Source organism: Salvia splendens, chromosome 15 (genome assembly GCF_004379255.2).
Source record: "Salvia splendens isolate huo1 chromosome 15, SspV2, whole genome shotgun sequence".
Lineage (NCBI taxonomy): Eukaryota > Viridiplantae > Streptophyta > Magnoliopsida > Lamiales > Lamiaceae > Salvia > Salvia splendens.
In genome coordinates this window covers 3,790,623-3,818,438 of record NC_056046.1, presented here as the reverse complement: position 1 = coordinate 3,818,438, position 27,816 = coordinate 3,790,623, and the positions used below count along the sequence as shown (strand labels likewise).

Genomic DNA, 27,816 nt, shown 5'->3' with positions numbered 1-27,816 from the left:
TATAATGATCAAGCCTATTTAATGAAAGCGGGCCAAAGCCCAATTCCAAATTTCAAAATACCAGAAATGCCATTCGCGCCTTTCCGCCTAAATTATTCGCGCCTAATAGTGAAAACGACATCGCGTGGAGTACATCGGGAAACCCCTATGCATAATAAATCAATCGCGAGAGGGGTATTATCGTCAACAACCACGCCAACGAGTACACTTGCTGTTGACGCCAAAATTCCTCTTCGCAGAAGTTCGCCGATCTCAAACGATGGCGGAAATGGAGGTGAGCGCCTGATATCAACGAGCTTCTTCGCGGCTTTAGCGCTACCAGCTGTTTTATTCGCTTGTTTTGATGCAGGAAATGGAAGCGATTAAAAAAGCGTATGCAGAAATGATACTCAACACGGCGAAGGAGGCGGCAGCGCGCGTGATGGCGGCGGAGCTGAGAGCGCGGCGGACGGAGCAGGAAATGGTGTCAGTTAAGGAAGAGGCTGCGAACATGCTCCTCCGATTGAAGCAAATGATAGACACAAAGGTAGTTATAGAAAAACACACGCACATCGATTGTGCATTTTGTTGCATTTCATATATACTTGAGGAATAGGTTGATCTGAATTCCCTAAGCTGGAAATGATTTTGGTGTGTGATTGAGAATTTGATATAGCGATGTGCGAATGTATGTGTTCGTAATTTTAGTCAATAATCTTCTTCTAGAAATTCCTTTTTTCTGGACGTGTGAAAATTCCTAATAATCTAACTTAAATCGCAGACTTTGAGTTATTGAAAATTTAGGATTTTATAGGATTTCTGATATTTAATGGTTTTACTTGTGTTCATTATTGCTATTGCGTCAAGATCGAAAACTACTTTAGATTATGACAAAAGCAATCTAATATAACATGCATCTAGCTTGTGGAATAGATTTGTTTCGTGTATGCATTTACATAACACAAAAATTGTAAGGTTGTGAGACACATTCATTTTGTTCCAAAATCTGTTGATTTCAGCTTGAGAACACATTACATGATGGCTTCTTGCTGATTGAAATGATTATTGATATGCATAAGGACCATGTTGTTGAGTTTTGTTTGAAGATTCTGAGTTGTGATGTAGCATAATAGGAATCAGCTTGAATTTTGTTACAGACCAAAGAAGCAGAGATCACATCACTGAAACAAAAGAACAGATTCGAGGAGCTTGAGTGTCAGCTAAATGAAGCAGAAGGCATCATTTTGGACCTTAGAGAGGAACTGAACCAGGGACAGGATCAACTAGATAAGTTGAAGAAGAAAAAAGTGGTTCTTAAGAGAGGGAGTCAAGAAAATGCAGAAGAGTACAGTTTAACAACAAGGGTCAGAAGTGAAGGTTATGAGCTCTTGACTTCTACCTTGAACCCTGAACCAGAATTTATTAGCACCATTGGTAAAAATAATTTATTGTCTGACTGGAGTGCACTCGCCCAAGGGAGTCGGGGTTCTGCTAAACAGAATGTAATTGCTTGTTTGGACCAGATAACGGAGTCTGATCAATTCGGGAATGGTGGTTCAGAGAGAACTTGTGCAAATGAAACAAACTTAGTGGAAGAAACCTTTCCTGATGTAGAGAAACTGAATCAAAGTGAAAATGGCACCAATGTAGAGAGTGTAAATGCTGTCGAGCGTACTTCTGTATTAGATGAAAACAACCGATATGGAAATGGTGAAGCTGCGTCTATAGTCCGTCGAAGTGTTAGGAAAAGAAAACTCAAGTTCTGGGATGACGTTATTGCTGCATGTGGATTGCAGGTCAAGAAACCTCGTTCAGGATCTGCAGAATTTTCTTGTCTGGGTACACGCAAGATGAAAAAGTGTGCGAAATCTGGCGAAGACCTGCCAGAAGGTGATGCTAAAATTGAGAGTGTTGATGTTTCAGAGGTCTCAAAAGAAATTATTAACAATGAAGCTCTTTCAGAAAACACAGAGTTGGTTGATGTGCTAGTGAAACCGGATGACCTTGCTGCAACTTCCGAGTTGTCTAGTGCATCAAGAATTGAATGTGATGTGGAAGATGGTGCTGCAGAAAGAGCATCGAATCTTAGCTATGGTGATGGCAATAAACCATGCATATATACATTCAACAGGAGATGGCGGAAGAAATCCACGATTCACCCTGAGAAAGTTCTTGATAGATCAAGCTTGTCATGACTGGATCTTGTAAAAATCTGGCAACTGGTGCAGGCCTCATCAGGTTAGTAATTGTTTTAAGTAATAGCGTTTTAGCTCACGCAATGTGTTGATTAGTTTGAGATTTGATTAACTAAAAGGTATGAATTCAACTGATAATAAGAGCCCATTCCCATTGTTGAAATAGGAGAATTTTAGGTTGTAAAAATTTTAGGACATAGACGCCTACTAATAGATTATCTCTTGTATTGAACTAGTAAGATTTCCTATCATAAATCAGTTAAATTGATTAGAACTCCTGAGCAAAACCTCTTGCTGATCTGTCATGTTTTTCACTTTAGATGAACTTATTCTGAAGTAGTTTCCATATTGTGCAGCTTACCCTTAGTCTGGGAACAGTTTTAGGATCGTTGAATTTTGAAGAACTCCGAAGCAACTAAGCCATGAAGGATAAAGTTAAGTGGTTTTACATTTGTGTGTTCATGACAGTCACACAAGCTTCAACTCAAGAGAGATGCAGGTATGAGATATATCCATATTTATGATCTGTTTTGCTATATATAACTCATATAGTTGTGATTTCTGTTTATTGTAGTCAGATCTTTCTGATTCGATGATGCTGTTACCAATTCATTATGTTCTTGGCCTTTTTCTAATGGTCGAACAAATCGTATGTAGTTTTTTCACTCTTGAGCAGTAATGTTTATTCTCCTTCTAAACCGTAATCTTGAGCACTATAAAAACTCAAAACAGTTTCATAGTAGTGCTGTATAACCTGTACAGTATATATGAAAAACTGTCAAATATTTGTTATGTTTCAAATTTTTCAGCATCAAAGTGAGTTCAATAGTGAAATGGTGTTTTTTGATGGATAGTTTTTTTTAGTATAGAGCTAAAACTGCTACTATTAATCAGGAGATTTGAGTCATTATTGAAATTTGTCTAAATGATTTTTATTTTCATCATCACATGTTAACCATGTAATATGTTAATATGCATCTTGACGAGGGGTTGAAGATGCTTGACTTGAAATTGGCATCATACATATATACAAACACATGCATAAAGTTGTCTAAAAAGATAAAAAAGGGGAAAAGTAAAGCTAATGAAAAAATACTGATAAGAATTGGGTTGAAATGTGGGGTCGATTAGTAGCATCGGCGTGCATTCATGTCCTCCACCAAGCCAAGAATTTCACTTTTTGTTTTATATTTTCAGATAAGGCAGCTTTTTAATTCACCCAAAATTCATTCTTGTCTTGAAACAATATAGCAACACTCAACACTGTGTCATTGCCAAACATTTCTTTCTTCAGTATTACTTTTTTTTCCTTTTATATAAAAATTTCAACAAATGACTAAACAAAGAATTGCAGTGTACTATCATTAAACTAGAAGGATTTCAGAGTGTCACACAAGAATTCTAGTACTTCAACACATTTAAATAGTCGGTGCACGCCTCAACTACAAACTTTTCGAAAAATCTTTGTTTGAAATTGAAAAGCAATAATCATAAGGTTGTGTCACTTGTGCTTCAACTTCACTACAAACAATGTCTTCTTGTCCCTCTCTCTCTCTCTCTCTCTCTCTCATCTGATCATTACAGCTCCTTCAGGCCAAAAAACTACTCCATAAAACACAAGCAAAAAAACAATCACATTATCATTCCATTTGATGTCTCCCTTTCTCTATAAAACCCCCTCTTCACCCCTCTCTTTTTTCAACATGACACACCAAGCTATGTCTAAGTGTGAAAAAATGGCGGCGGGGGACGGCGGCGAAGATCGGCTGAGGGCGGTGAGCTTCGCGGCCGGGACAGCGGCGTTCATGGCTTGCATTGAGCGAGCATTTATGGTGTCTGTGTTCATGCATTGGCGAGTGTGGGCGTTTCTTGCCTTGAATCTCTTGCTCTTAGCCATTCTCTTCACTTCCAAATCGCAAAACACAGAATCCAGCCAAATCCAATGCAAAAATGGAGGTGATGAAGCGGAGGTCAAGAGGAGTAAGAAGACTAGGCATAGGCAGCGCAAGCAACTGTTGCTTCCGACTGAGAAATGCGTTGTGGCGGAGACAGAGGAGGCGCCGCCACCGCCACCGCCGGAAGTTGAAGTTGAGAATGAGATTGAAGGAAAGTTGGATGAATATGATGAGCTATCGGAGGAGGAATTGAAGCAGAGAGTGGAGAATTTCATTGCTATGTTTAGGCAGCATTTGATATGTGATGCTAAGGGTACCCAAATTGTGGGATGTGCTAATGTTATTGCTTCTCGTGTATATTGATTCATCATATTTTGAAAGTAGTAATGAACATATTTTTTTTAGAATAGAGCTTTTTTTCGAGCTCATGCTTATTATTCTTTCTGGAGTAAGGTCTCAAAATGGACAATTGTTAGAGTTTTGAATGAGCTTAGATTTGAGTGTTTGTGAGCTTTTGGAAACAGCCGTGAATTAAGACCAAGGTCTTTGGACTTTCTTATTATTGAGGTATTTGGCCTTACTTTTATTAGAAATCAATCACTTGGTGCCTTAGTTGTAAGTTTTTGAAGTCTTCCCCGGAGTCTATAAATAAGGTTTAGTTTTGGACTTTGGAGTGGAAGAATACAAAGCTACTATGCCCACCGAAATTATTTTATCTTTGGGGATGATACGGCAATCTAAAAGCACTTGCTGAGGCATTTTGTCTTATAAAAAGAACATTCTTTCAACTCTACTTATATTTTTATTTGTTTTTTATTTTCGTTGTAATTTCCATTTCCCTAGTTGTAATTATGAAAAGTACGTCGTGTAGCCTGCAAATTTCTCACAAGTTAAATATTTAAAAAGGTAAGAGATAAAAAAATGGTTTGAACTTGCTCGAGAGATTTTGATTTTTACTTTTTCAGGGTAAAAAAACTCCATCCAAAAGATCAATATATTTGGTTAGTTGAAATCTTAGGTGGGAACCTAGGGTATAATCTCAAAACATAGCTTGCTATAAAAGCTTGAACTATATACATACATACTAATATCAATTAACCCACTTTATATCAGGACTTTCTTTTCGAAGATTAGAAAAGATTTTTATCTTTATTTCTGAATAGAATTTTATCCTCCACTATTCAAGTGTAGACGAACAGATCGTGCATCAAATGCCGAATCAAAATCGCTTTTAACTCAAAGTGGTTTCAATGTTTCTGAATGTTTTTTTGTTATGTTTCATTTGTAAGATAATAAATTTAACTCAAAAGCAATTTTGAGTCGGCATGTTCTAATTTTGATTCGACACAAAGCAAATAGATAAAGAATAAGGTATATGTCCATGCAATAGCTGCAAATTATAATATGCTCAAATAAGATGTATGACATATACTGCTAAAACTTAATGCCACCAGCTGATTTTCATTTTCTTTCACTTTCTCATTAATAATACTCCTATTTTAACTAACAAAAATGAGGTCGTGGAATTTCTGCAACATAAATATCTCATGTAGCCCCATCTACCAATTAGACTATCAAAACTAACAAGATGTGCATCATTTGAAGCATAACAACTGTGAAATAGGCAAATTGTTATCGTTCCCCTATTATTTGGTTTTTCGTATATATGTTCCATAACCATAATAGTATTACTACTATTTGTACATAACATATTACTCCTAATAGAATGAAATGGAAAAGTTGTATATAAATCTGGTTGCAGCTTTATACGTTCTATCAGATTCATGGAATCATGGATGCGTATATATTTGGTCCTAAAAAGGTTACTAGCCTTCGCAACCCACAAGTAAAGTATATTCTCAATAGAGATATTTTTCGTTGAAGAGCTAATTAAATATTTCATTAAGATAAAGAGTATTAATCTTTGTACTAAATATCTGCTGATATAGGAAAAGGTCAAGAAACCTTTTAGAGCTGACCTGAATCTAGTGAGGTTAAACTGGTGGTTGTTTTTTTAAAAATGTATACACCTGGCTATTTCTTTCTTCTTCTCTTAATAAAAAACATATAAAAATTGAGTCATAGTAAACTTGGACTCGAAACATTTGTTATCGATCATTAACTATTCTACCACCAGATAAACACAAACAGAGGTACCTATTTCAGTCCATGCCTACATACATGTGTACATACCTATTTGAGTCCATTTGTCTATAGTTTGGGTTAATTAGAATGGGTTCAGTAAATAGCACATGTACAAACCTATTTTAGTTCTTTTATCCACAATTTGGCTTAAATAAAATGGGTTCTGGAAATAGCAAATACTCCCTCCGTCCGCCATTAGGAGTCCCATTTATGGGCGGCACGGGTTTTAAGAAATGTTAAGAAAAGTGAATGAAAAAAAATTAGTGGAATAGGGGTCCCACTTGTATATATTAATTTTAAATGAAATGTGAGTGGAATGAGTTAGTGGAAGGTGAGACCCTATTACCATTTATGGTAAAAGTAAACCGGGACTCCTATTCGCAGACGGACTAAAATGGAAAAACGGGACTCATATTCGCGGACAGAGGGAGTACTAATCAAATAGTATAAGGTAATGCTTACGCCTATACGCCCTATACTATGGACATATGTATACACACACTGAAAGATGAATTAGTAAATGAGCCAACTTGTGCACGACTGCATTACAACGCTAGCAATAATTTGTGATGGAATTGGATAATTAGTGTGTCAACCAAAAATCATATTAATTGAAACACGTATTTAACACTTACGGCTAATCATTATTAATCCAAAAGTCAACTGCTTGGAAACCAGGCTGAATAATTCAACAGCCAAATCTTTTCGCCTAAAAAAAAGTCATCTCGTTCCTACCAGATTCATTTTCATTCTATTCTTAAAACCGCCAGATTCTACATGGCCAAGCAATTGAATAGTTGGTTTATTTTGACGAGGAGAACAAAAAGGAAGTAGGTGTTTTTTTGGGGGTGGGGGTGTTAATTGTTCTTAATCGATTAATAAATAAACTAGTAGGTTTTAATTTATCTGCCCTAGCCATGATATCCGACGCATATCTCGGATCTCAGATATTTTAATAAGTACTTTAGTCTTAAAATGGAGCTTTCTTCACACACGCGATCCAAATGGATCTGCTGGGTCATTTCAAGTTCATATTAAAAACAAACATTCGAATATAAGTATTGTATAACGATGTTATGAAAAAACTCTAATTATGTGTACATACACAATAAATTTGAATATTAAATTGAGTCTATTTAGAAAAGGTGGTCCATCGAAATTACGAAAAATACACGAGACATGTCTCAACCATGGCTAATCATTTGACTTTTAAGCTTTATTCATAATGTAGTTCTATTATTGGATTTACGTCTAGCGCACTTCTATTTTTAGAATCACATCACCCACTTTTGACAATTGAGACTAATTTGAATTCGAAATATCACAATTTTTCAGATGAAACAGATGCTTAAATCTTAATTTCGTCATTTGGTAGTTGGGTTGATAGCGTGAACTTTAAAATTTATGTCCAAATTATTCTATCAAAGATGCGAATAATCTCGCCACTAGATTAAAACGCCAGCACATAGATAAGTCATCGAATTCTGAAAAATTCTTCATAGTGACTTCAAATAATTAATGGCGCATTAATACATGCTATCATACACACAAAATTTATAGGTTAAAAACTTAAAACCTAGTTCATTTTGTTTTTACCATCATAAAATGCTACGAATCTACGATGACTAATCTATTTCCCTCTGACTAAGATTAGTTATATAGGGTGTGCTCGAATAAAAGTAATTGATTGCTCTTATCCTATGTAGTGTATGTGTGCACGCTTTAATTAGGAGTACAATATAATATATAAGCTTCATGAATTCAAAATTCACCAATCTTTTGAAAGTGATGTGTATTGCGTTGTTGGCTATCACATGCGAATTTCCCTTTCATACCATAATAACTAAGTTAAAATTCCAATCCATTCATTTTTTGAACTTGGCATTGGTAAGAAAGAGTCAGATATCAAGGTTTACTAAAAATGTTTGGTCTTGGTCGTGGGATGTATGTCCTCACTATCAAAAAATATAATAAAACCTAGAAGATTGAACGGTTCGAATAGCATATCCCTATCTAAAGCTCTTCCTAATAAAACAATTGCTATTTAAACCAAATGGCCTACAAAGTTAATTTCTACGAGTATAAATTATTAGTATTAGATTTTCAAAAGCGTGTAACCCAAACACCTAGATATATGATCAACGGTATATCTCCCTCAAAGCACATTACACGGGTAGTACGTGATGAGCACCCCCAATAATCAAACTCTGATTGAGCCATGTGAGGTCCTAATTTGGCTATAGACTCCATTCATCAAACAAGCACATTTGACCTCTCTCTCTCTCTCTCTCTCTCTCTCTCCCCTTGTGACTACCGATACAACCCCAACTCGAAGAAGGATTCTTTTTGTCTCATCAGTAGCCTCATGCTGCCGGCGATAAATACAATAATAACTCCAACCAAAATCCAGAATTTCGTGGGCAAATGTACTAGTACTTTCTATCATGAAAATCATGAGAAATTTCGTAACCAATTTTGACCACATCATTGCTTTGTGACCGGGGCATGGGCAGTTTATTCTTCTCGCCTACATGGAAAGAAAGCGTCGAAGCTGGAAGTCTAAAAGGTTTCGCCGTTGGTTTTTGAGGAAACAGAAGAAAACCGATCAATTTCGGCTTGACGAATTTTCAGGCATAGTATATATATTTACATATCTATGAATGCAATAGTTCTTCTATGGCATATGTCTAACTAATTAGCTGCAGATGGTGGTGAAGACGAGGAAGATTCTACTGACAACTCTGCGGTTTATTCAACCGAGGCAGATCCATGCCCTGCAAACGATGAACTGAGGTTGGTTCTTGAACCAACACAAATCTTGATCAAGATATGATTTTTTTTATCTATTTAAAATTTGGGGTCTTATTTATTTTCAGAGTTTTTGTGGGTACTTGGAATGTGGCGGGAAGGTCACCGGTGGGGAGTTTGGCTGTGCATTTGGATGAATGGCTGAATATCAGAAATGATGCAGTTGACATCTATGTTCTAGGGTATGTCTAGAGTCTTAACTGTCCAAAAAATGTAGCCTAAGTTTCATTTTTCTATTTCCCCAAAGCTAAACTGTTTGATCACTAGCAGACTCCAAGAAATTGTGCCGTTGAAGGCGGCGACAGTGATCGGAGCGGAGGATCCAACGGAGGCTACGAACTGGAATCAACTAATAGGAGACACGCTCAATAACAAATATGGAGGTTCATGTCCATGGCTACAACCAATGGTGCATCCCATCACTACCAGTGATGATGTACCCCCCATCTCTAACAGAGACAGCCCACAAACAACACCGTTTCCTGCTAAAGACGGTGATAGGTATAGATTGATGGCCAGCAAGAAGATGGTTGGAGTCTTTATTAGTGTGTGGATGACAAGGGAACTGCTCAACCGCTGCGATGTCTCAGGCGTTAAAGTCTGTTCCGTTGCGTGTGGTATAATGGGCTTTATGGGAAACAAAGGGTCAGTTTCGGTCAGCATGTCTATAGGGGGGGCTAGTTTTTGCTTCATAACTGCACATTTGGCCTCTGGAGAGAAGAAAGGTGATGAAGGGAGAAGGAATTACCAGGTGGCAGAGATCTTCAAGCGAACTTGCTTCCAGCGCCTACCCGAGGATGGAGACAAGCTTCACCCTTTAACCATTTTAGGACATGAGTAAGTATACCTTCAATAGAATATTGAAAGTGGAAAATTAATAACCTCAACTGTTTCAGTTTATCCAGAGACGGGATTTGATTGTATGTTTAATAGGATTTTACTTTCGTAGAGCAGTAGGATATTCTGGTTTGGAGATCTCAACTACAGATTATATTTAGAAGATAACCTAGCAAGGCAGCTAATAAAAGAGCAAGACTGGAGATCACTGCAGCAGTTTGATCAGTTGAGGAGGGAGTTAGAACGTGGCGGCGTATTCCAAGGTTGGAGAGAGGGAAACATAGAGTTTGCTCCCACTTACAAGTACTCTTCCTACAATTGCAACAGGTATTCGGGTGGACTTCCAAGTAGAGCAGGAGAAAAGCAAAGAACTCCAGCATGGTAAACTTTTATCACATCAATTGTTAGATGATAGCTGTAGTCTTGTAGACAATTACCAGGTCATAGAAACAAATTATTTTACATATGATCCTAAATTCCTAAAAGGCAGTGTGGTTGCTAAATGCAGGTGTGACAGGATTCTGTGGTATGGTAAAGGAGTGAAGCAACTTTCCTATTTCCGCAGTGAAATTAAGTTTTCCGACCATCGGCCTGTATCAGCTCTTTTCACTACTCAGATCATGAAATCTGCAAACACAAAGACAAGGTCTCCTGCAGTCCCAGTTCCCACAACCTTCCGTGCCAAAACTCCAAGCACAACTGTTAAGTCTCCTAATCCAACCATTTGCATGCACCCGAAAAATATAAATTTACTTACAAATCCTAATTAAAAAAAAAAAGAGATCTGTCCTGAACCTTTTTATGTGTTGCTACAGGTAAATGAAATGGACAGTGAAGAGGCAACAGCACCCACATTGCTCTCATTAATTGAGAAGGACGTGAAAGCTTTGAAAGCAAGTAGACAGACTACTACTATTTGATTCACTAAGATGCAGTGATTTTTTTATTTCTTTTTTTTGGATGTGTTTATACTGAAAAGCCTCATTTACACCCAGACCACCCCACAAAACACAAACTCAAATCAGAGCACGTGGTTGAGAAAAAATAGCAAAAACTATGTGCAGTTTTGAAAGAAATCTCTAGATATTGTCTGATGTCAAAGTTAAGATAGGAAACATAACTGATACTTTTATACAGTTGATATATTCATTATGTGGGGAGCCACCTCAATCAAAGCATTCATATCAAAACTCAGTTCAGATGCATGCAAGAATACTGATCATCAACAGTGCAATTTACATTATTCCATATAATTTTAGGTGTCTATGCCCTCACGCAATTGATTTGACTCTTTGCAATTACATAACTGGAGTATATTAAGAAAACTAAGTTTGTGAAGTTTCAAAGTACTTACAAGATGTTATGTTTCCTCACTGGGCTGAATAATTGCACCAAGTTCCGCTGAATTATCTTCATTACATCGTGGGCATAAAAATCTCTTTTGTAGCTCATCCCCAAAAGCAGCACAGTTTTCTTCCAGTTCTGAAGTCTGCTTGTTTCCGGTCAAGGAAGAACAAGGGTAAATGGATAAACGTGTCCTATCCTTTTGCAAAATTACCCAGAAGATTATAATTACGATGAGTTAAAATATTAGAGCAATCAGTAACTAATAACAGGCTATGTAATTTTTCAAGATAGAAGGAACTAAATCTTTCTTACGAGTGTCGACTAAACAATGTTTCAGGTAGAGCAACAAGCCAGAAGATTGGACTACAGTGTAAAAAAGTGCTGGGATAAGACACGCTATGTACGGTTTGATACACCTTAGGAATCCATTTATTAAACTAAAATGACAGCAACAACTTATATACGCTATCTTGAACAAAATACCAGTGACTTAAAATCACAGACTACAAATTATGCATCAATTTTTGCGTTGTATTTCTAGAAGCGAAGAGATTAATCTTTGTTTCCTCTGTAAGAATTTCCAAACTTGACTAGATTAAACCTGAGTTGGTTGAATCTACTAACCCCATTAGTTGACTCTGTTAATGTGTTAAAAGGCTTTGATTAACGCAGGACATAGGCCACAGGGTCTGGTTCCGTATTCTGATTCGGTGATCACCAACCATGTCAATAAACAACAGACAACTTAAAGGATATTTGCTCAACTCCTGCAGCTCCATGCTTTCTTTCATAACTGACTCCAGAAGCATTGCTTTTCTTTTCAAATTACTAAGCTCTTCTTGGAGCTGCACAAACACCATTATTTTGTTCAGAGGGATATTTCTCAATTTCTAATTAGGCATCAGAATTGGTGATATCAAAAGATCTACCATGCTGCAAATCTCTTTTTCAGTTTTGTACTGTTGTTCCTCCTGGTCAGTATGCAACACCATTTGCGCAAGTTCATTCTTAAGAGCCAATCTGGCTTGTTCGCCATCTTGCTTGTGTGTGATTAAGGGTCCTGCTTCTGAGTGATACCATAATTACATAATACCACTAAAACGATGATGATAAACAAGTGTTTGAAGCTCTGAAAATAGGAATCAACTCTATTACTGATGCAATCAATATCCAGGAGTCACCATCATCCATTCATCAATTACTAACTTTAGTAAATTTGATTTAATATTCTTCTAAACTTTTTATTCAACAAATCATATATAATGGAATTTCACTTCATATAAATATAATTTCCAGTATATATGACACATACCTCCGGTAGGAGTAGCCTGAGCAGATTTATCCACATTAGAAGAGGAAACTATAAACTCTTGAAATTTCCTATGACACATATTAGAAATAGCAATAAGTGCAAGAATAGCCTACTGTGGATCAAGGGTAGAAATCAGAAACAAGGTTTCCTGCTGCCTCATTTTGATAATATGTAACACCAACCGATTGATTTGTGTCCTAATAGCATGTTGCATGACATGCATTGCAGAATAAAACTGGCCACAAGAAGCAAAATCCCACACAATCATCCATTTTAAGATGAAAAGTTAATCAATGGGTGAAGATACATAGTAGTTTAAAAATCATTCATGAAAGAAATTAATTCAAAATATGGATTAACAAAGTGACATAGGGATACCTTATCGCTGCATTTAGCTCAAGCATTCTTGCAATAAAACCATCCCTGTCAAAAGAAGAGGTACATGTTCAACAGTAAATCAAGTATATAGGTAATATAATTGTAATGAAACAGCTCTTATACATGGTACTATAAGCTACAAAAAATATGTAAATAAACCTTTGCAAGGATGTGAGTAAACAATAGTATGTAACTAAAACATATACATATCGTACCACAGGGAGTTCTCTTCACTCTTCACGTCATTGAAGCAATAGCGCAATTCATAACACCAGATTTAATCAACACATGGAACAGGAAATATCAGGCGATGTATGAAATGCATATGAAATGAACTAACGTTGGCACACAAGCAAAAAAAGTAAAATACACCTTGAGTTCCGCCAATTTTCCACCAAGTGCTGATACATCAGAGTTAACGAGAGCATTCCTCGACTAAAACAGATTGCAACAATTATACTTAGGTCAAATAAAAAAAATACAGATCATCGCGGCTGCAGAAATGAGTTCCAGTAAATTCATTTTCCAGTCTAGCAATCAGATTGAGGGGAAAACATGAGAACTATATAGAAGATACAAAAATATTCATCTACAATGACATCTCCACCTAAATATGACAATAACATACCTAAAGACTGGGGAAAAACATAGTATAAAAATCACTAAAAAAATGGGATAATCTATACCTCTAACGCTTGAAGCGAAGCCTCGTTCATGGATAGTTCTACTTCATGGCCTTTGAGCTCTTGATCCGTGTTCTCTCTGTCACGCTTCGCCTCTACCAGCTCCGCGTTTGCTGCATCCAGCTCAGATCTTAGTTCTTCGATTCGTTTCTTCTGATTCACAATTCTTCGCTCTGGAAAATTGTTCCCCAAAATCGTGAGAAAATCAGCAAAACGAGAATAGTAAAAGGCAAACAAATGTAAATGCAGAAAGTGAAATCCTTCGAGTTCTACCTCCTTGAGATTTTTCTGAGGTGAAATCGCGAATCAAAGTTAGGAGAGGCTTCTGTGAATCGCTTCCCGCCATGAAGTTCTCGACAGCCTTTAGAAAATTTCGAACGGTCTAACAGAAAGGAGTCAAATAATTTCGCTAAATATAGACCAAATTCACACAAAGTTACGTACACTCTATTGAGATTCATTTTTGCCTTTGTTGATAAAATTTGCATTGAAATATAAATTATCAAATTTCATCACCCGAACATGGTTGGAATATATGTAATTGAGATCTCATTGGAATCCTTATAAAATTATCTTTAATTTGATATTTTTATGAAAAATTAATTTAAATCGAGAGAATTATGCAAATTTAAAATTTTGAGATAGATTTTGATAAGAGAGAATTGACATTAATACTCTTTAAATTTATTTACTAATTATTTAAATTTAAAATATAATACACTTGTCATTATTTTAACCATTGAATCTCTTAATTAGTTAGCAATTGATCATATCTTGATTGAAATAATTTAGTAGTGAATAAGTATGAAAAACTTAGTAAATTAGATATTTATTAGCATTTTTAATTAGTTTATGCCAATCGAGAAGTGGTATCCACTCTTAATAATGCTTAGATTAATTTGTAAATTTAATAAATTGTAGTAGTATAAGAAAGATAAGAAATGATTAAAATATTTTTTGCAGTGAATAAGGTTTATCTTAGATATGGAAAAATTTATTAAAAATGAACGATGACTAATTTTTATTGATGATCCGAAATACTATAAAATAAAACTATTAAGGAGCCCAATAGTATTTTTAATAGTTGTATTTTACGAATAACTGACTAATAGTACTAGTATTAAATGGCCCATTTGGCTGGATTATGTAAAAGACGTCGGAATGTTAAATGGAGAAAAGCCCATTTACCTTGGCCCGGCCCAGTATTCATTACTTATCTCTTTTGAACGGCCTTGTCTATAAATAATTAGAATTTCTTTTTATAAATATAATCTATTTATTTTAACTTTTAAGAATAGTTTAGTTGTACACGCATCATATGCATAAATAGAAATGGATATTTGAAAAGATTTTTTTGCATTTTACATTTATTAAAATAGTGATAAAATTGTATCAACTTTATTTTCAAATATGAACAATATCATAATGTAACTAAGATCAAATATCAATCTTATGCTTATAATTTCAAACGGCTAAGATAAGATTGATGTCATGTGATAATCAAATTTAATTAATTATAGCAGCCAAAAGTCCAAAAGTAATTATACGAATTAATTATAAATTAATCATAATAATCCCCTGCTTTTCGCTTGCATACAACACTGATCAGTCGGTTTACTTCCATTTTATCACAAGCATGTGTTATTGTGTAATGGGTTAATCCATCATATCTACATCATATCTTATCATTATTCTATTATTAAGTTAGCATATCTTTCCTATATAATTAATTAATAATTTTTTATTCCTCAAGGTAGGGTATTTAATGGGACATTAATTTCTTTTCATTCATTTAAGAAATCAAATTATCTATTTTTTCCTTTTACACTTTTTCGCACTTTATTTCAATATCAGTTCTCAGTTGATCGATGGACTTTGCTTCCGCGACTTCCTTTCTTTATTCTACGTTCTTGTTAAGGGATCTATGTTCTACGTATCATATTGTTAATTAGCAATCAACCAAAAAAAAGAGTTCTAACTTTTTATGTATCATATTGTTAATTAGCAATCAACCAAAAAAAAAGAGTTCTAACTTTTTATTAATCACTCTAGATATTTTAAATGGGGTGAATAATCACACTAATAATAGACGAAACTGACATTATGTCACTAGCGTAATAAAGATTAAAGAGCGTTCTTAGCTTTATCATATAATGAATTGTCAAATCTTTATTGATTTGGTTTAGTCCAATCAAATTGCCCGTAAAAATAAAGTAATCAAAATCTTGCAATGAGTCACATGCTCGAATCTTAGGGTTTAAGGTTTTCAAGTAGAAAAATGCAAATTATGACAAAGTAATTCTCATTATTCTGCGTCATCGTATTTGATAAGGCGATACACAAATCATATCTTTTCCCAAAACTCAGGTATTTTTTTTGTAATGCTAAAAGTTGAGAACATGATTAACCAAAAAGATATAGCTAGTATGATCAATTTAAATAAATATTTTTTATCCGAATAAAGAGATGCTGATAGACAGATAAAGTTCACTTAAATAATTAAGTTCGTTCTTTGAAAATATCATATTTGCTTGAGTTCAATAAGTGTATCATTAACATTCAATCAGATTAAAAATTCATTCAAGAAAAGATGACTACTTTAGAAGCGTGACGACTTAAATAGTCATTCAAAAAGAACTAACGTAATTTACATACAAACAGAGTAATTTCTTCCTAATGGCTATTTAAAATCGTGCGTTAAATAACTACTCCTTATGTTTTTGTAATTGTTTGATTTATAAAAATATAGCAATACTATTTATCATGGCAAATTGTCTGAAAAATCATGAATTTTAACCGGACAAATTTCTAATTTTATATTTGTAATATGCTGTTGATTTAGCACACACATATAACTGATTGATGACGTGATTAAATTATTTATTAAGTGTATTGAGATAATTTATAAAATTCATGGGTGGTCTCGTCCTTGTAATTCATATGCCACATTGAATACAATTTCACTCAAATTAGACACAATAAAAAAATGTTAAAATTGTTTGTTTTTACTATTTTTTTTTACAATTTGACATTTCAAATAAAATGAATATTCGTGCATTAATTGGATGCGTTTACGAGCTCTTATCGAGGGTATCACTTAGAATAAAAGGAATTGGTCAGTTAGAAGATTGAATCAAGCAATTTTCTACGTAATACATAAAGTATCAGACTTTAAAAAGGCAAGCCCAAAATTAGGTTCGACTATAGTCAAATTGAAATCACACAACTGAATAAAAGAAGTAGTAGTTCTTTGAAATTTCAAATTAATTGAATAGTCATGTATTAATTGGATGCGTGTACGAATCTAAATTAACCAATTTTCTCAGCTCTTTAAGAACACATCACTTTAAATAAAAGTATTAGTCACTTAAAAGTTAGATAAGATAAAAGGTAATGTTGGAAGATATAATTTAAATTCGTTTTTGGAATAGTAAAGATATAAGTAATTGGCCACGTAATGTTCAAAGTGTTAATGGTTGTCCATAATTAATCAAGATAAAATTAGAGTTTGATCATATTGAAATCAAACGAAACACAACTACTAATTAAAACTAATTATGTGAGGTTTCAAATAAAAAGTTATGCACTAATTGAAGGTGTGTACGAATCCAAGTTAATTTTATGAGCTCCCATTCATTGGAAAAATTCATTCCATTTCAGTGATTTCACTATTAAAGTTAAAATATGCATCAAACATAAGTCGCAAAATGCATATCTCATTTTATTATTGATTTCACTCTAGTGATAAGACTTGTCCCCTTCACACAACCTAAATGGAATTAGAACTTTATGTTCTTGTCATACCAACGCACCTAATTATCAGTTTGGATTCTCCAATATCATACTCACACAAAAGAATGAAATTTACCTAAATTTAAATACTAGCCAGAGGGGACGTTAGTTCCTCGTGCAATAAATCACACATTAAATTTAGTAATTTTATACCATTGAAAATCGCAATACAAATAAAAGAGAGTAAATTCAAACTACCTAGCTAGTATAGACATTTGAAATAAGAGGCAAAATTCAAACTAGTATTTCCTTGTGAAATCGGATAACGAAGAAGGTGTTGTGATATTCACATATGAGTTGTACTTCAAGATTTGATTAGTCTCATCTTCACTTATTAGATAATCATCAATTGTTTGAATTTGATGGCAATTGATGATATGACTTTTGGTTTTTTCGATTGGTCACAACGTACTGATGTAACTTGATGACGAGATTTTTCAAATCCACTATTCCCCATAGCTCATCTATCATCTTTCATGCATTACTTAGCATCTTTAATAGCATTGTTTGTCAGATTCCTAGAACTCCTAATGAGTTTGATCGATGTGCTTCTATACACTAGGAGAAAGTGGTTTTATTTCTGGGACAATACGACAATCCGAGAGTACTAATCAGACGTTAAAGCCTCACATCGTTTGGGTTTTTCTCGTATTTCTAGAAAAAGCTAACAAGACCATATACTCGAGTATTCAACTTTCGATTAATTTTAGCACATGTCGTCGGCTTACAGTGGGGAGTACTGAGGTAGATGAGTCATGAGTTGCACGAAGGGTGGTGACACTGACAGTGGCATATTGATATGAACACATCAAGCGTGCTCACCACCATAACAAACACCATTCTACTTTAAGTAACGTCAACTTTGTTAAATTGGAAGTGAGATATATTGAATCTAAGGAGGTTCATCAGTCTCGTCACCTCTCAAAACTTATAACATAATTATTTTTCTTGCTATATTTCCTTACCCCACAAATGTCCCAATATATTATGTTTTCACTTTCCACGCATGAATAAAAGCTGGCCGTTATATTGTGTCGAATATTTTTTTTATTGAATTTTAATGTCTCGTGAAAATTTATTTTTTATGAAATATTTAATTAATACTGTACTTAATTGTAATCCAATTGTGGAGATATGATATTCACCTCTAAAAAATTGTGGTGGGTTACATCTGTGTGGAGTATATAAATACAGGCCATGGGCGGTTCAAAAAGCCCATTTTTGGGCAGTGATAGCATTAAATGTTCCTAGATATTTTGGAATGCCTGTACCTAACTAAATCTACCAAATCCATTTACTACTCTCCGATAGCATTAAGAACATCCACAATCGTGCTCTTGCCAGCGTCACGGTTGTGGGCCCGGCCTCACTTTTTCTGCCTGCTCTCTGGCAAGAGCACAACACCCCACAGCTGTGCTCTTCCGCAAGGACGAGCACAATTAATTTAAAATTCAATTAAACAATAACATTTCAATAATACTAAAATTCATTAAAAAAACTTAAATAATATTACAAATGACAAATAAAATAAAAACGACATAATTAAAATCCTAAAAAATTAAAAATTACATAATTAAAATACTAAAAATTAAAAAAACCACTACGCGTTGCCGAATTTCGCCCACATGTGTTTGATTAGGTCTTCTTGTAGTTGATTGTGGATTCGGGTATCGCACATTGTGTGCCTTGTCTCGATTCTTTGGCTGACCGTCGTATGCTCGCCTCGGCATGGGGGAGACCTCGCTGTTGAGCTTCCGGCTTCGTCCTCGTCGTAGAAGCTAGCCGCCCTCGGCCCTTCGTCGGCTATAATCATGTTGTGTAAGATAATACACGTGAACATGATGTCGGCGATATTATTCACGTACCATAGCCGAGCCGGAGACTTCACAATGTTGAATCGGGCTTGAAGGACCCCGAAAGCTCTTTCGATATCTTTCCGTGCGGACTCTTGACGTTGCGCAAAAAGAACCCGTCTCGGCGATATTGGACAATGATATCGGCGATATTGGACAATTCGCATGAACAAGCGCTTTGACATGCGAAAACGGCGCCTGAAGTAATCTGCCGGAAACCGCGGCTGGTCGGCAAAGTAGTCGGCAACGAGCCTTTCGTGGGCTCCCTCCCGGTCACGATGAATGTAGCGCCGATTTGATCTGGTTCGTTGAGGAGGAGGAGCGGGGGTATTCGCCGCGACATATGCTTCGTAAGCGGCATGATGTTGTTCGTAGTATTCTTGTTCTTCGCGTTCCGCTTCCGCCATAATATGGGTGAAATCCATTTGAGGTTTTGAATGAGGGATGAATGTGTTGATAGTTTGTATGAGAATTAAGAATGAGAGATGAATGGGAGATGAATTGATGTGATAAATGGATGATGAATGTGTGTATTTATAGATGATTTTGGGGGAAAAAATTAAAAAAAAAATCAGAAAAAACGGGAGCAATTTATAAAGTAAGAGATAGGGGGAGAAAAATGAGTAAAGTAAGATAGATGAAAAGAAAAGGTAGTGGAAATTAGGGGTGGGTAGGTATGGTATACCTTACCGAAACCATCATACCGTATACCTTACCGTAAATTAGATATGCGAAAAAATCGTACCTTTATCTTCCCAAAATTTTCGGTATACCTTATTTTCGGTATGGAGAATTTTCATACCGATATCGTACCTCATTTTTGGTATGCCAAACCAAAGTTCGGTATACCATACTTTTGCGGTATACCTTACTTTCAATATCAATGAAAATTGAATATTTGAGTTTTTAGAATACTATTTATATTTTATAGTAATTTAAATAATATTCGGGGTATTAAATACTAGTATATTTTATTCATATTACATTATATTTCACAATAAATTTTATAATTTAAAAATATATAAAATACTTTATATATTATTATATTCGTATTTTACGGTATATACCTTAAATTACGGTATATACCGAATTTTGGAATGTCGCGGTATATAAAAATTCATACAATTACCTTACCGAAATATTTCGGTAAGGTATCATATCGTACCGAAAATTCGGTATTTTTTCGGTACGATAAGGCCGGTATTTCGGCATTTCGGTATTTTTCCCCAGCCCTAGTGGAAATAGAGTTAGTGGATTGTGGGGCCCATTTCCTAAAATAGAAATTTTCAAAAATTTCTATTTTAAAGAGACGACCCAAAAATGAAAATAGTTTCTATTTTTAAAAGACAAGGGTAGTATTAATAACGGATAGACCTAATTATTAAAAGTTATACTCTCTCTGTCCCAAGTTACTTCAGTTTGAGTCATATTCCATTTTGGGTTTCCCAAATTACTTGAGTCATTTCTCTTTTTGGTTAAAAACAAAACATCTAATCATACCTACTTCATTCTTTCTCTCACTTTACTCTCTCTTCTTTCTCTTACTTTATGCTCTCATCTATTTTATTTAACTCACCAAACACAACTTTCTTAAATCTCGTGCTGAAAAGAAATGCTTCAAGTAACATGGGACGAAGGGGAAGTATTTATTTCGAATAGTTTGTTTTGGTATTATGTGGTTATTGAATTTTGTGCTGCAGACTGCATGCGCCCTTTGTGAAGCCGAATTCTAATCCCCTTCGATGACATTTATGGTGGAAAAAAACCCACTTTATAATAAGCTATTCATTGTATGTTTGGACCATACATGTCTATTTACCATAACAATAGATATACAATAGTAGTGGTCAGCTATAACATTGATAGCTACATATTATTAAATTTAAAAGAAACAAAAGAGTTTTTAAAGAAAAAATATGAACTAAATTCAAGTATAATTTGCAACACAAAAATATGAGTATGTTTTTTACGAGTAGTTTTGTCCTCTCTAATTGGATACATATATATAAGGCCGTCAATCATAAAAAATTATATAAATACTGCCAAAATTTGTATATAAAGGAACATCTTTATGACTGCAAAAAATATTTTCTCAATGGAGATTATTCTTAAACAGAGGTCTAAGATAAATTTTTTCAAAACATATGCACACACAAAATATAGTACTACTAAAATGTAGTAATTACCAAAGACATGTATATATACTTAGGAGAATTTAATATTATACAATTAAGTATATATGATCACACTGGAATATTTAATTAATTACTCACCACTTTAAAGTGGTGTAGATATTTTGGGTTCAACGAGAAGATAGTCACGTGAAGAAGCGATTGACCACACAAAAGTTACTAGTGTGATTATAACAATAATTAGTCATTAGCACAGATCGAAATGTTAAATATATATGTAAATATATTTATTTATTTTTAGATGTAGGTATAATTCCTCTAGGCGGTGCCTGAAAAATTATGAATGTAGACAATATTTAAAATTTATGGTCTCGAATTGGGCCCATAGTAAATAAACTGATTCCTAGATAGAGTAGTTTTTTTTAATAGTTGAAAACCCAATCAATTATTCACGTACTTGTCTTTGGACTATACGGTAGATTAATTTTTTATTTATCTGATGTAACAATTCATACAAAACTTACATACCGTCCCTATCGAAAACCAAATTCACCTAAACAAAAATAAGTAACACCTAATTAAAATTCATTAAATCCATTATAGTTTATTGATTCCTAATTCAGAGTAATAGTACTAATAGTAGTAGTATAATTAATTCTAATTAGACGGGTCTCATCTACATTATTTTATCTCTTAATTTATACTCTCTCCACTATAACTATTTATTATAATTTTTTAAAATGAGTATAAAAAGAAATAATTCTAAGTGATTTGGGATGAGGAGAGTATATATTTACATGCGTTATATACAAAAAGATAACTCGCATAGAGCGCCTAAACTTTGCAAAGTTTTCCACCTAAACTTTGCAAAGTTTTCCACTCCAAACCGACAAATAAATGTAACATATCTATGTCTACAATATGTATGAATTGAAAACTATATATTTATAGGGTAATCATCACTTGACGGTGCATGGCATGTAATTTTTACAAAAAATAGCAATTATATCCTTAACTATACAGTAGGAGTACTAATTTAATCCACAAACTATCGATTTTGTATCAACAAATCATTTTTTCGAATCGAAAGGAACACTATAGTGACATGTTGGACTATCATGATATGTTTAACAAAGTTGCCAAAAAAATCTCATTGTTGCAGGTACTTAAATTTTTTTTAAACAATTGTTAAGTACATCATGATCTTATATACAATATGGTACAGTTCATACACAATTTATAGTTCACATTAAAAAAAATCATGTTATAACTTATAGTGCAATCGTTTGGAGTTTAAAGTGACATTTATCATTTTCTTTTGTAGTAATAATTATGTTACATATATCATAGTATTTTAAGAATAAAATATATTAACAAAGATTGTATATACAATATACCCCTATATTTTTAACCGGTTTAATTTATTAATCATTATATCTTCACTAAACTGCCCTTTTGTTATATTTGTAAATTCAAATTACTATCATATTACATGGAGTATTTATAGAAACATGGATGATCACTACAAAATAAACGTACTCCAATTTATTTTGGTAAATATCATAAATTGAGGTAATCCAAATTTTGATAGCCGATTTTGATAGTGTTGCATTATATAGTTAGCATAGTCATTTTATTCCATCTGCTTTGTGTTCTTTGCACTCAAACAACAATAAAATAGATTGCAAATATAATTATTTTATAATCTTAAATTAATTTCTTATAGAAATTTAAAGTTTATTTCTTATAGAAATTTATGATTAATACAAAAATTATAAATTGATTCGAATAATTATGATTATTAATTTTTTAAAAATGATTTAGCTTAGAATTTAGAAATTTATAATAAAATAATTAGATGCAAATAATTACGATTATTTAAAATTTTAAAAATTATTTAACAATAAAATAATAGGATGTGAATGACCATGGTTATTTCGTTTGATGATAACATTAATAAATTAAGTATATATGCATACAATCATTTTTATAACTTAAAAAATTAAAAATATAATTGGATGCGAAGTACTATTATTATTTCGTTGGAAAAATCACTAAAAAATTAAGTATATACGCACGAAGTTGTTTTTATAACTTGGAATTTTAAGAATTACTTATTTATTAACAAAATAATTAGATGTGAAGTACTAACATTATTTCGTTTGATGATAACAGTATACATGCATGCGTTCGTTTTTATAACTTTGTATTTTAAAAATTATCTAATACTAATAAATAATTCTGTGTGAATGACTATGATTATTTCGTTTGATAGTAACACTAAGAAAATAAGTATATATGCATATAGACATTTTTATAAAAATATAAAAATAATTTAATAATAAAATAATTCTATGTGATGACTATGATTAAATTGTGGGTTGATAATACTAGGATAAGTATGTATGCATATGGTCAATTTTATAACGTAAAATTTTATGAATTACTAGTATTTAAGAACAAAATAACTAGATGCTCCATATATTATTTCTTTGAATGATAACATTAAGAACTTAAGTATATATGCAAGTACTCATTTTTATAACTTGAACTTTATAATAGTAAAACACGTGGATATGAATAACTATGATGATTTCATTTGATGATAACACTAAGAAATTAAGAATACATGCATTTGATGATAACACTAAGAAATTAAGAATACATGCATGTAGTTGTTTTTATAAATTAGAATTTGAAGAATTATTTAATAGTCAAATTAATTGAATGCAAAATACTATTATTATTTCTTTAGATAATGGAAATTAAGTAACACTATAGTCATTTTTTTAAGTTATAAGTTTAAAAATTAAACTTCATGTGCCCTATCCTGCTCTCATAACATCTTACTACAATTGCTCATTGAACCATTCAATGATAATTTATTTTGTATAAGAAATAGTCATTCTTGTTAATGGAAGAAGAAATAATGCATTGATTAAGAGGTGTGATAAATCATTTCCTAAAACGTATAGTAGTTGATTATGGAATGCTTAATTTTCCTAAATGATCATAAAAGGGTAATAATGTAATATCTTAAATTAATTAATCATTATAAGTTTATTGTAAATGTAAATACCTAAAATGGAGTATATACAATCTTTGTTAATTTATCATCACTCTTTAATTAATCTATATATATCAGCATTCATATGCCAAAAAAGTTAACGCAGATATAATTGATACAAAATCAATAATTAAGTGAAATAGGAAATTTTGTTCCCAAAGTATGAATGCAGTTTCAATTATAGACTACAGTTATTTACAATTTTGGCAAATTAATTTATTTGCAACATTACTACTCTAGTATTTTATTATTGGTGAGGTGGGGCAATAAATGTACTTGTATATAGCAATAAGACGCCCGACAATGGCCACTCCTTCTTGAGCTTTGCCATCTGTTATGTCTAATTTCGTAGATGACAATGATGAGATGCGACTATTTTTTCTTATTGCTAGTACACTCATCCAAACATTTTAAGTTTTTTGGGTTTTTTTATACTATAACTATAATTATTAGTTTTAATGGAATAAATTACCAGTTATTAAAATTTCTATACAAATTGGACCAGAATAAAAACTTTTATTTTGTTTACGAAAATTAAGAAATGTGTGTTTAGTGGGTTAGGTAAACATAGAAAAATAAAGCGATAAAATATGAGAACAAAGAAAGTACACTAGATAGTTAAAAAGAGAGTAAAATAATACTCTTATTGTCACATTAAAAATAAAACACTTTCCTTTTTTAGTTATTTTATTAAAAATAAAATGTTTTTCCTAAAATAGAAACACTTAATCTTTACTTTTTTCATATCTCTTACTTTACTTTCTCCTTATTAACTAACAAAATAACACTATATAAAAACTCGTGACGGAAACCAAATGTTTCATACAGTATTTATTAGATGTGTTAATTTTTGCCATAAAAAGGAAATTACTCAAAACCTTATTAGGTAATTTTAAAATGTCACCCTTAAACAATAGTATTTGCTTCGTCATTTGTTTTGAGCTATGTTATATTAACAGTTACTTGATTTTAATTTTTTTTACTCTCTTTCAGGACTGTTGCTCATCACTTAGAATATTAAACTTTACTAAAAAAATATTCAATTCCTGTGATGCCTTGCGTGAGTCAATCAAAGGTAAACTTTATTGTTTTACATTACAATTAGGTAAGAAATAAAAATCTACACGAAGTGATTGATAACACTTGAGTTATATAATAAGGTGAAAATAATTACCGAATCATGTCATCGAGTATTTAACGAACAATCGAAAACCACGAGACACACACACTATCGAAGACCAAACTTTGTGTTGTCTTTAGTCTTTACATGCAATAATTAGTTGTTCTTCAACCAATTATTCATCTAAGGAAATTAAAGCGCATTTAAAACCTCAAATTCCCAGACTTGTTTTTGTTAAAGAGACTAAAATATCAAAACCAGCTAAAAAGACGCATCTGTGAATTTATTTTTTTAAGTATATATCAATAATTTACTTTTATATGCATTTTTTTGAAATATTATCAATAATTTTTTACATTTTATATCCATATTATACATGCTAATTTAAAATGTACTACTGTGTATATATAGAAAATTATGAAGTAGGCAAATGTAGAATGTAAGAAATGATATACTCCAGTTAAAGTGCTTCACATGGTCCATTGTGTCCATGGTGTGAGACAAATAATGGGCTCTCAACTAATATAGAAATGTCCATCAAAATCTTCTATATAGTACAACTTTCACAAATGGAGTTGTGGGGATTTTCTTACTATAGTCATTGGAATTTGGATCCATCACTTTATGAGATATTTTGTGAAGACATAATAAACTTAATAGTAACTGTATAATAGTTTTTGGAATTCATGACTTCACTGCTATAATTATACTACTAAGGAAAAATATACTAGTATTATTGTATCTCGATGACATAATATTTCTATAGTGCTAGTCCAATAAAGAGGTAGTGATAAAATGCAAATCATAAATATTGTACAAACTCCAAACTATAATCTGGATCGTTAGAAAATGTCAACAAATGACAAAATAATAATAACAAAAAATGTCAACTCAGTGTCAAACTATGAAAAGTTATGTCATGCAGAGTCCATAAATAGTGTACTATATATGAGGATTTTTCTACATTGAAGAAAGAATTAAGGATTTTTCAAATGAGAGTTTTTATTGATGTAACACATAAGTTCCTTTTATATGAATAAAATGATTTAAATCAAGGATTTTCTATAGTGAAGAAAAATTAAGGATTTTTCAAATGAAAGTTTTTATTGATGCAACACATAAGTTACATACAACTATGCAAGTAGTAGTAGTTTTTGGGGATTGTATTACGGTGGATGCCTCAAGGAGACTTGTCCTGAATGAAACTTGGAAATATTTTTATTTCTACTACTTTTTTTTCTCCATTAACACATAAAATAAAATTGTATACAAATTTTGTAACGATCATCTTTCTTGGGATGGAGTGAGTACTATTTTATTGTCCTCACAAATCTTTAAATTCTTGATAATCAATATTTGTCCTATTATATCAATTATCAATCTCAAGAAAGTTTGCACAAAATCAGGAAATTGTTACTGGACAATGTTTAAAATAAGGTATGAAATGTCATAATCTATTTTGTTGCCAGAATCCACTACTTGTGGTTTACTTCCCCATTTCTTGCTACCAAGTGACCCGCCATAATCCCACATTCCCACCGCAGCGCGCCGTTGCACGCACCATCACCCCCGTGTAACTCTGGTGCGTGCACTGAAGCGACGCGCTATCCGTCTTGATGCACATATTTATAAACTTTTTATATTTTCATTTTCCTTTTTTTCTTTTTCTATTTTCCTTTTCCTTCTCTCTTTTCATATTTGTTTTTATGTTTCCATTTTCCTATTCCTCAATTAGATTTTACATATTGTAGCAATCTTAATTTTTTACTATTAATGTTTAATTTTATTATTTCTATATTTTGAACGATTTAATTATTTTAAACTGTATAATATTATTTTTAAAGTAATATATTCATGTAAATAATTTAATTTATGTGTTAGAAATAGAATTATGATAATAGTATGATTAATTGATTAGTTTAAACTTAAAAGTAAGGTACCATTATTAGCACCATCTATTGTAGGTTTTGAAAAGTGGGATTTTGCTTATGGATGAAGGAAATATGGACTAACACACTTATATCGTACAAATCAATTGTCTTAGATAAACTAAAAATCCACAAATTTTATCAGGCGCAGCATAAGCATGTGACGACATACTGTAGCATTTTTTTTTTCCTTTATAGTAATTAATTTGTCACGACCAAATAGATTCCAATATCATTATTCCACATAACATATGCAATTTGTGGCAATGGGTCAAAAAATGTGCTTTATGTAGTCGCCATTCTTCAAACGCTAATTCTGAACACACTACTAAAAAATAAAAGAAT

At 32.8% G+C, this 27,816-nt stretch overlaps 4 protein-coding genes across 8 annotated transcripts; 3 read left to right on the top strand and 1 right to left on the bottom strand.

The window, feature by feature from the left end:
• The first annotated feature begins 141 nt into the window (after positions 1-141).
• LOC121766553 lies at positions 142-4,478 on the top strand. Of its 3 annotated transcripts, none has more exons than XR_006043029.1 (5): positions 142-274; positions 350-526; positions 1,137-2,217; positions 2,531-2,673; positions 3,891-4,478. XR_006043029.1 is itself a non-coding variant. In XM_042162813.1 (5 exons), the coding sequence occupies exons 1-4, from the start codon at positions 260-262 to the stop codon at positions 2,172-2,174; spliced, it is 1,158 nt and encodes a 385-aa protein (XP_042018747.1). In that variant the 5' UTR covers positions 142-259; the 3' UTR covers positions 2,175-2,217; positions 2,531-2,878. The 3 variants fall into 3 exon arrangements, 2 of the variants coding, with proteins under 2 accessions (XP_042018747.1, XP_042018746.1); XM_042162813.1 differs by lacking the exon at positions 3,891-4,478 and having other exon boundaries at positions 1,137-1,869; positions 1,942-2,217; positions 2,531-2,878; XM_042162812.1 differs by lacking the exon at positions 3,891-4,478 and having other exon boundaries at positions 2,531-2,878.
• On the top strand, positions 3,911-4,432 carry LOC121768677. Its single transcript, XM_042165220.1, has one exon. The coding sequence runs from the start codon at positions 3,911-3,913 to the stop codon at positions 4,430-4,432; it is 522 nt and encodes a 173-aa protein (XP_042021154.1).
• A 3,924-nt stretch (positions 4,479-8,402) lies between the features above and the next one.
• Positions 8,403-11,011, top strand: LOC121767322 (type I inositol polyphosphate 5-phosphatase 4-like). The gene is made up of 7 exons (XM_042163566.1): positions 8,403-8,845; positions 8,920-9,007; positions 9,091-9,204; positions 9,293-9,859; positions 9,977-10,240; positions 10,368-10,560; positions 10,675-11,011. The coding sequence occupies exons 1-7, from the start codon at positions 8,746-8,748 to the stop codon at positions 10,777-10,779; spliced, it is 1,431 nt and encodes a 476-aa protein (XP_042019500.1). The 5' UTR covers positions 8,403-8,745; the 3' UTR covers positions 10,780-11,011.
• Positions 11,012-11,060: 49 nt separating this feature from the next.
• LOC121767323 (protein NETWORKED 1D-like) lies at positions 11,061-13,946 on the bottom strand. Of its 3 annotated transcripts, none has more exons than XM_042163567.1 (9): positions 13,853-13,946; positions 13,583-13,752; positions 13,269-13,331; positions 13,112-13,131; positions 12,897-12,941; positions 12,519-12,586; positions 12,136-12,272; positions 11,963-12,051; positions 11,061-11,352 (listed from the first exon to the last, which is right to left on the bottom strand). In XM_042163567.1, the coding sequence occupies exons 1-9, from the start codon at positions 13,923-13,925 to the stop codon at positions 11,220-11,222; spliced, it is 798 nt and encodes a 265-aa protein (XP_042019501.1). In that variant the 5' UTR covers positions 13,926-13,946; the 3' UTR covers positions 11,061-11,219. The 3 variants fall into 3 exon arrangements, with proteins under 3 accessions (XP_042019501.1, XP_042019502.1, XP_042019503.1); XM_042163568.1 differs by having other exon boundaries at positions 12,136-12,269; XM_042163569.1 differs by having other exon boundaries at positions 12,136-12,266.
• Between the last annotated feature and the right edge of the window lie 13,870 nt (positions 13,947-27,816).

Excerpts from the sequence above, each read along its gene's own strand:
- LOC121767322 (XM_042163566.1), top strand. The coding sequence starts at position 8,746 with ATGGAAAGAAAGCGTCGAAGCTGGAAGTCTAAAAGGTTTCGCCGTTGG. Across the intron at positions 8,846-8,919 it reads TCGGCTTGACGAATTTTCAG|ATGGTGGTGAAGACGAGGAA; the intron begins GCATAGTATATA and ends AATTAGCTGCAG. Across the intron at positions 9,860-9,976 it reads TTAACCATTTTAGGACATGA|TAGGATATTCTGGTTTGGAG; the intron begins GTAAGTATACCT and ends TTCGTAGAGCAG.
- LOC121767323 (XM_042163567.1), bottom strand. The coding sequence starts at position 13,925 with ATGGCGGGAAGCGATTCACAGAAGCCTCTCCTAACTTTGATTCGCGAT. Across the intron at positions 13,332-13,582 it reads CTTCGCTTCAAGCGTTAGAG|TCGAGGAATGCTCTCGTTAA; the intron begins GTATAGATTATC and ends AATCTGTTTTAG. Across the intron at positions 12,942-13,111 it reads AGTGAAGAGAACTCCCTGTG|GGATGGTTTTATTGCAAGAA; the intron begins GTACGATATGTA and ends TTCTTTTGACAG.
- LOC121768677 (XM_042165220.1), top strand. The coding sequence starts at position 3,911 with ATGGCGGCGGGGGACGGCGGCGAAGATCGGCTGAGGGCGGTGAGCTTC.
- LOC121766553 (XM_042162812.1), top strand. Across the intron at positions 527-1,136 it reads AGCAAATGATAGACACAAAG|ACCAAAGAAGCAGAGATCAC; the intron begins GTAGTTATAGAA and ends ATTTTGTTACAG.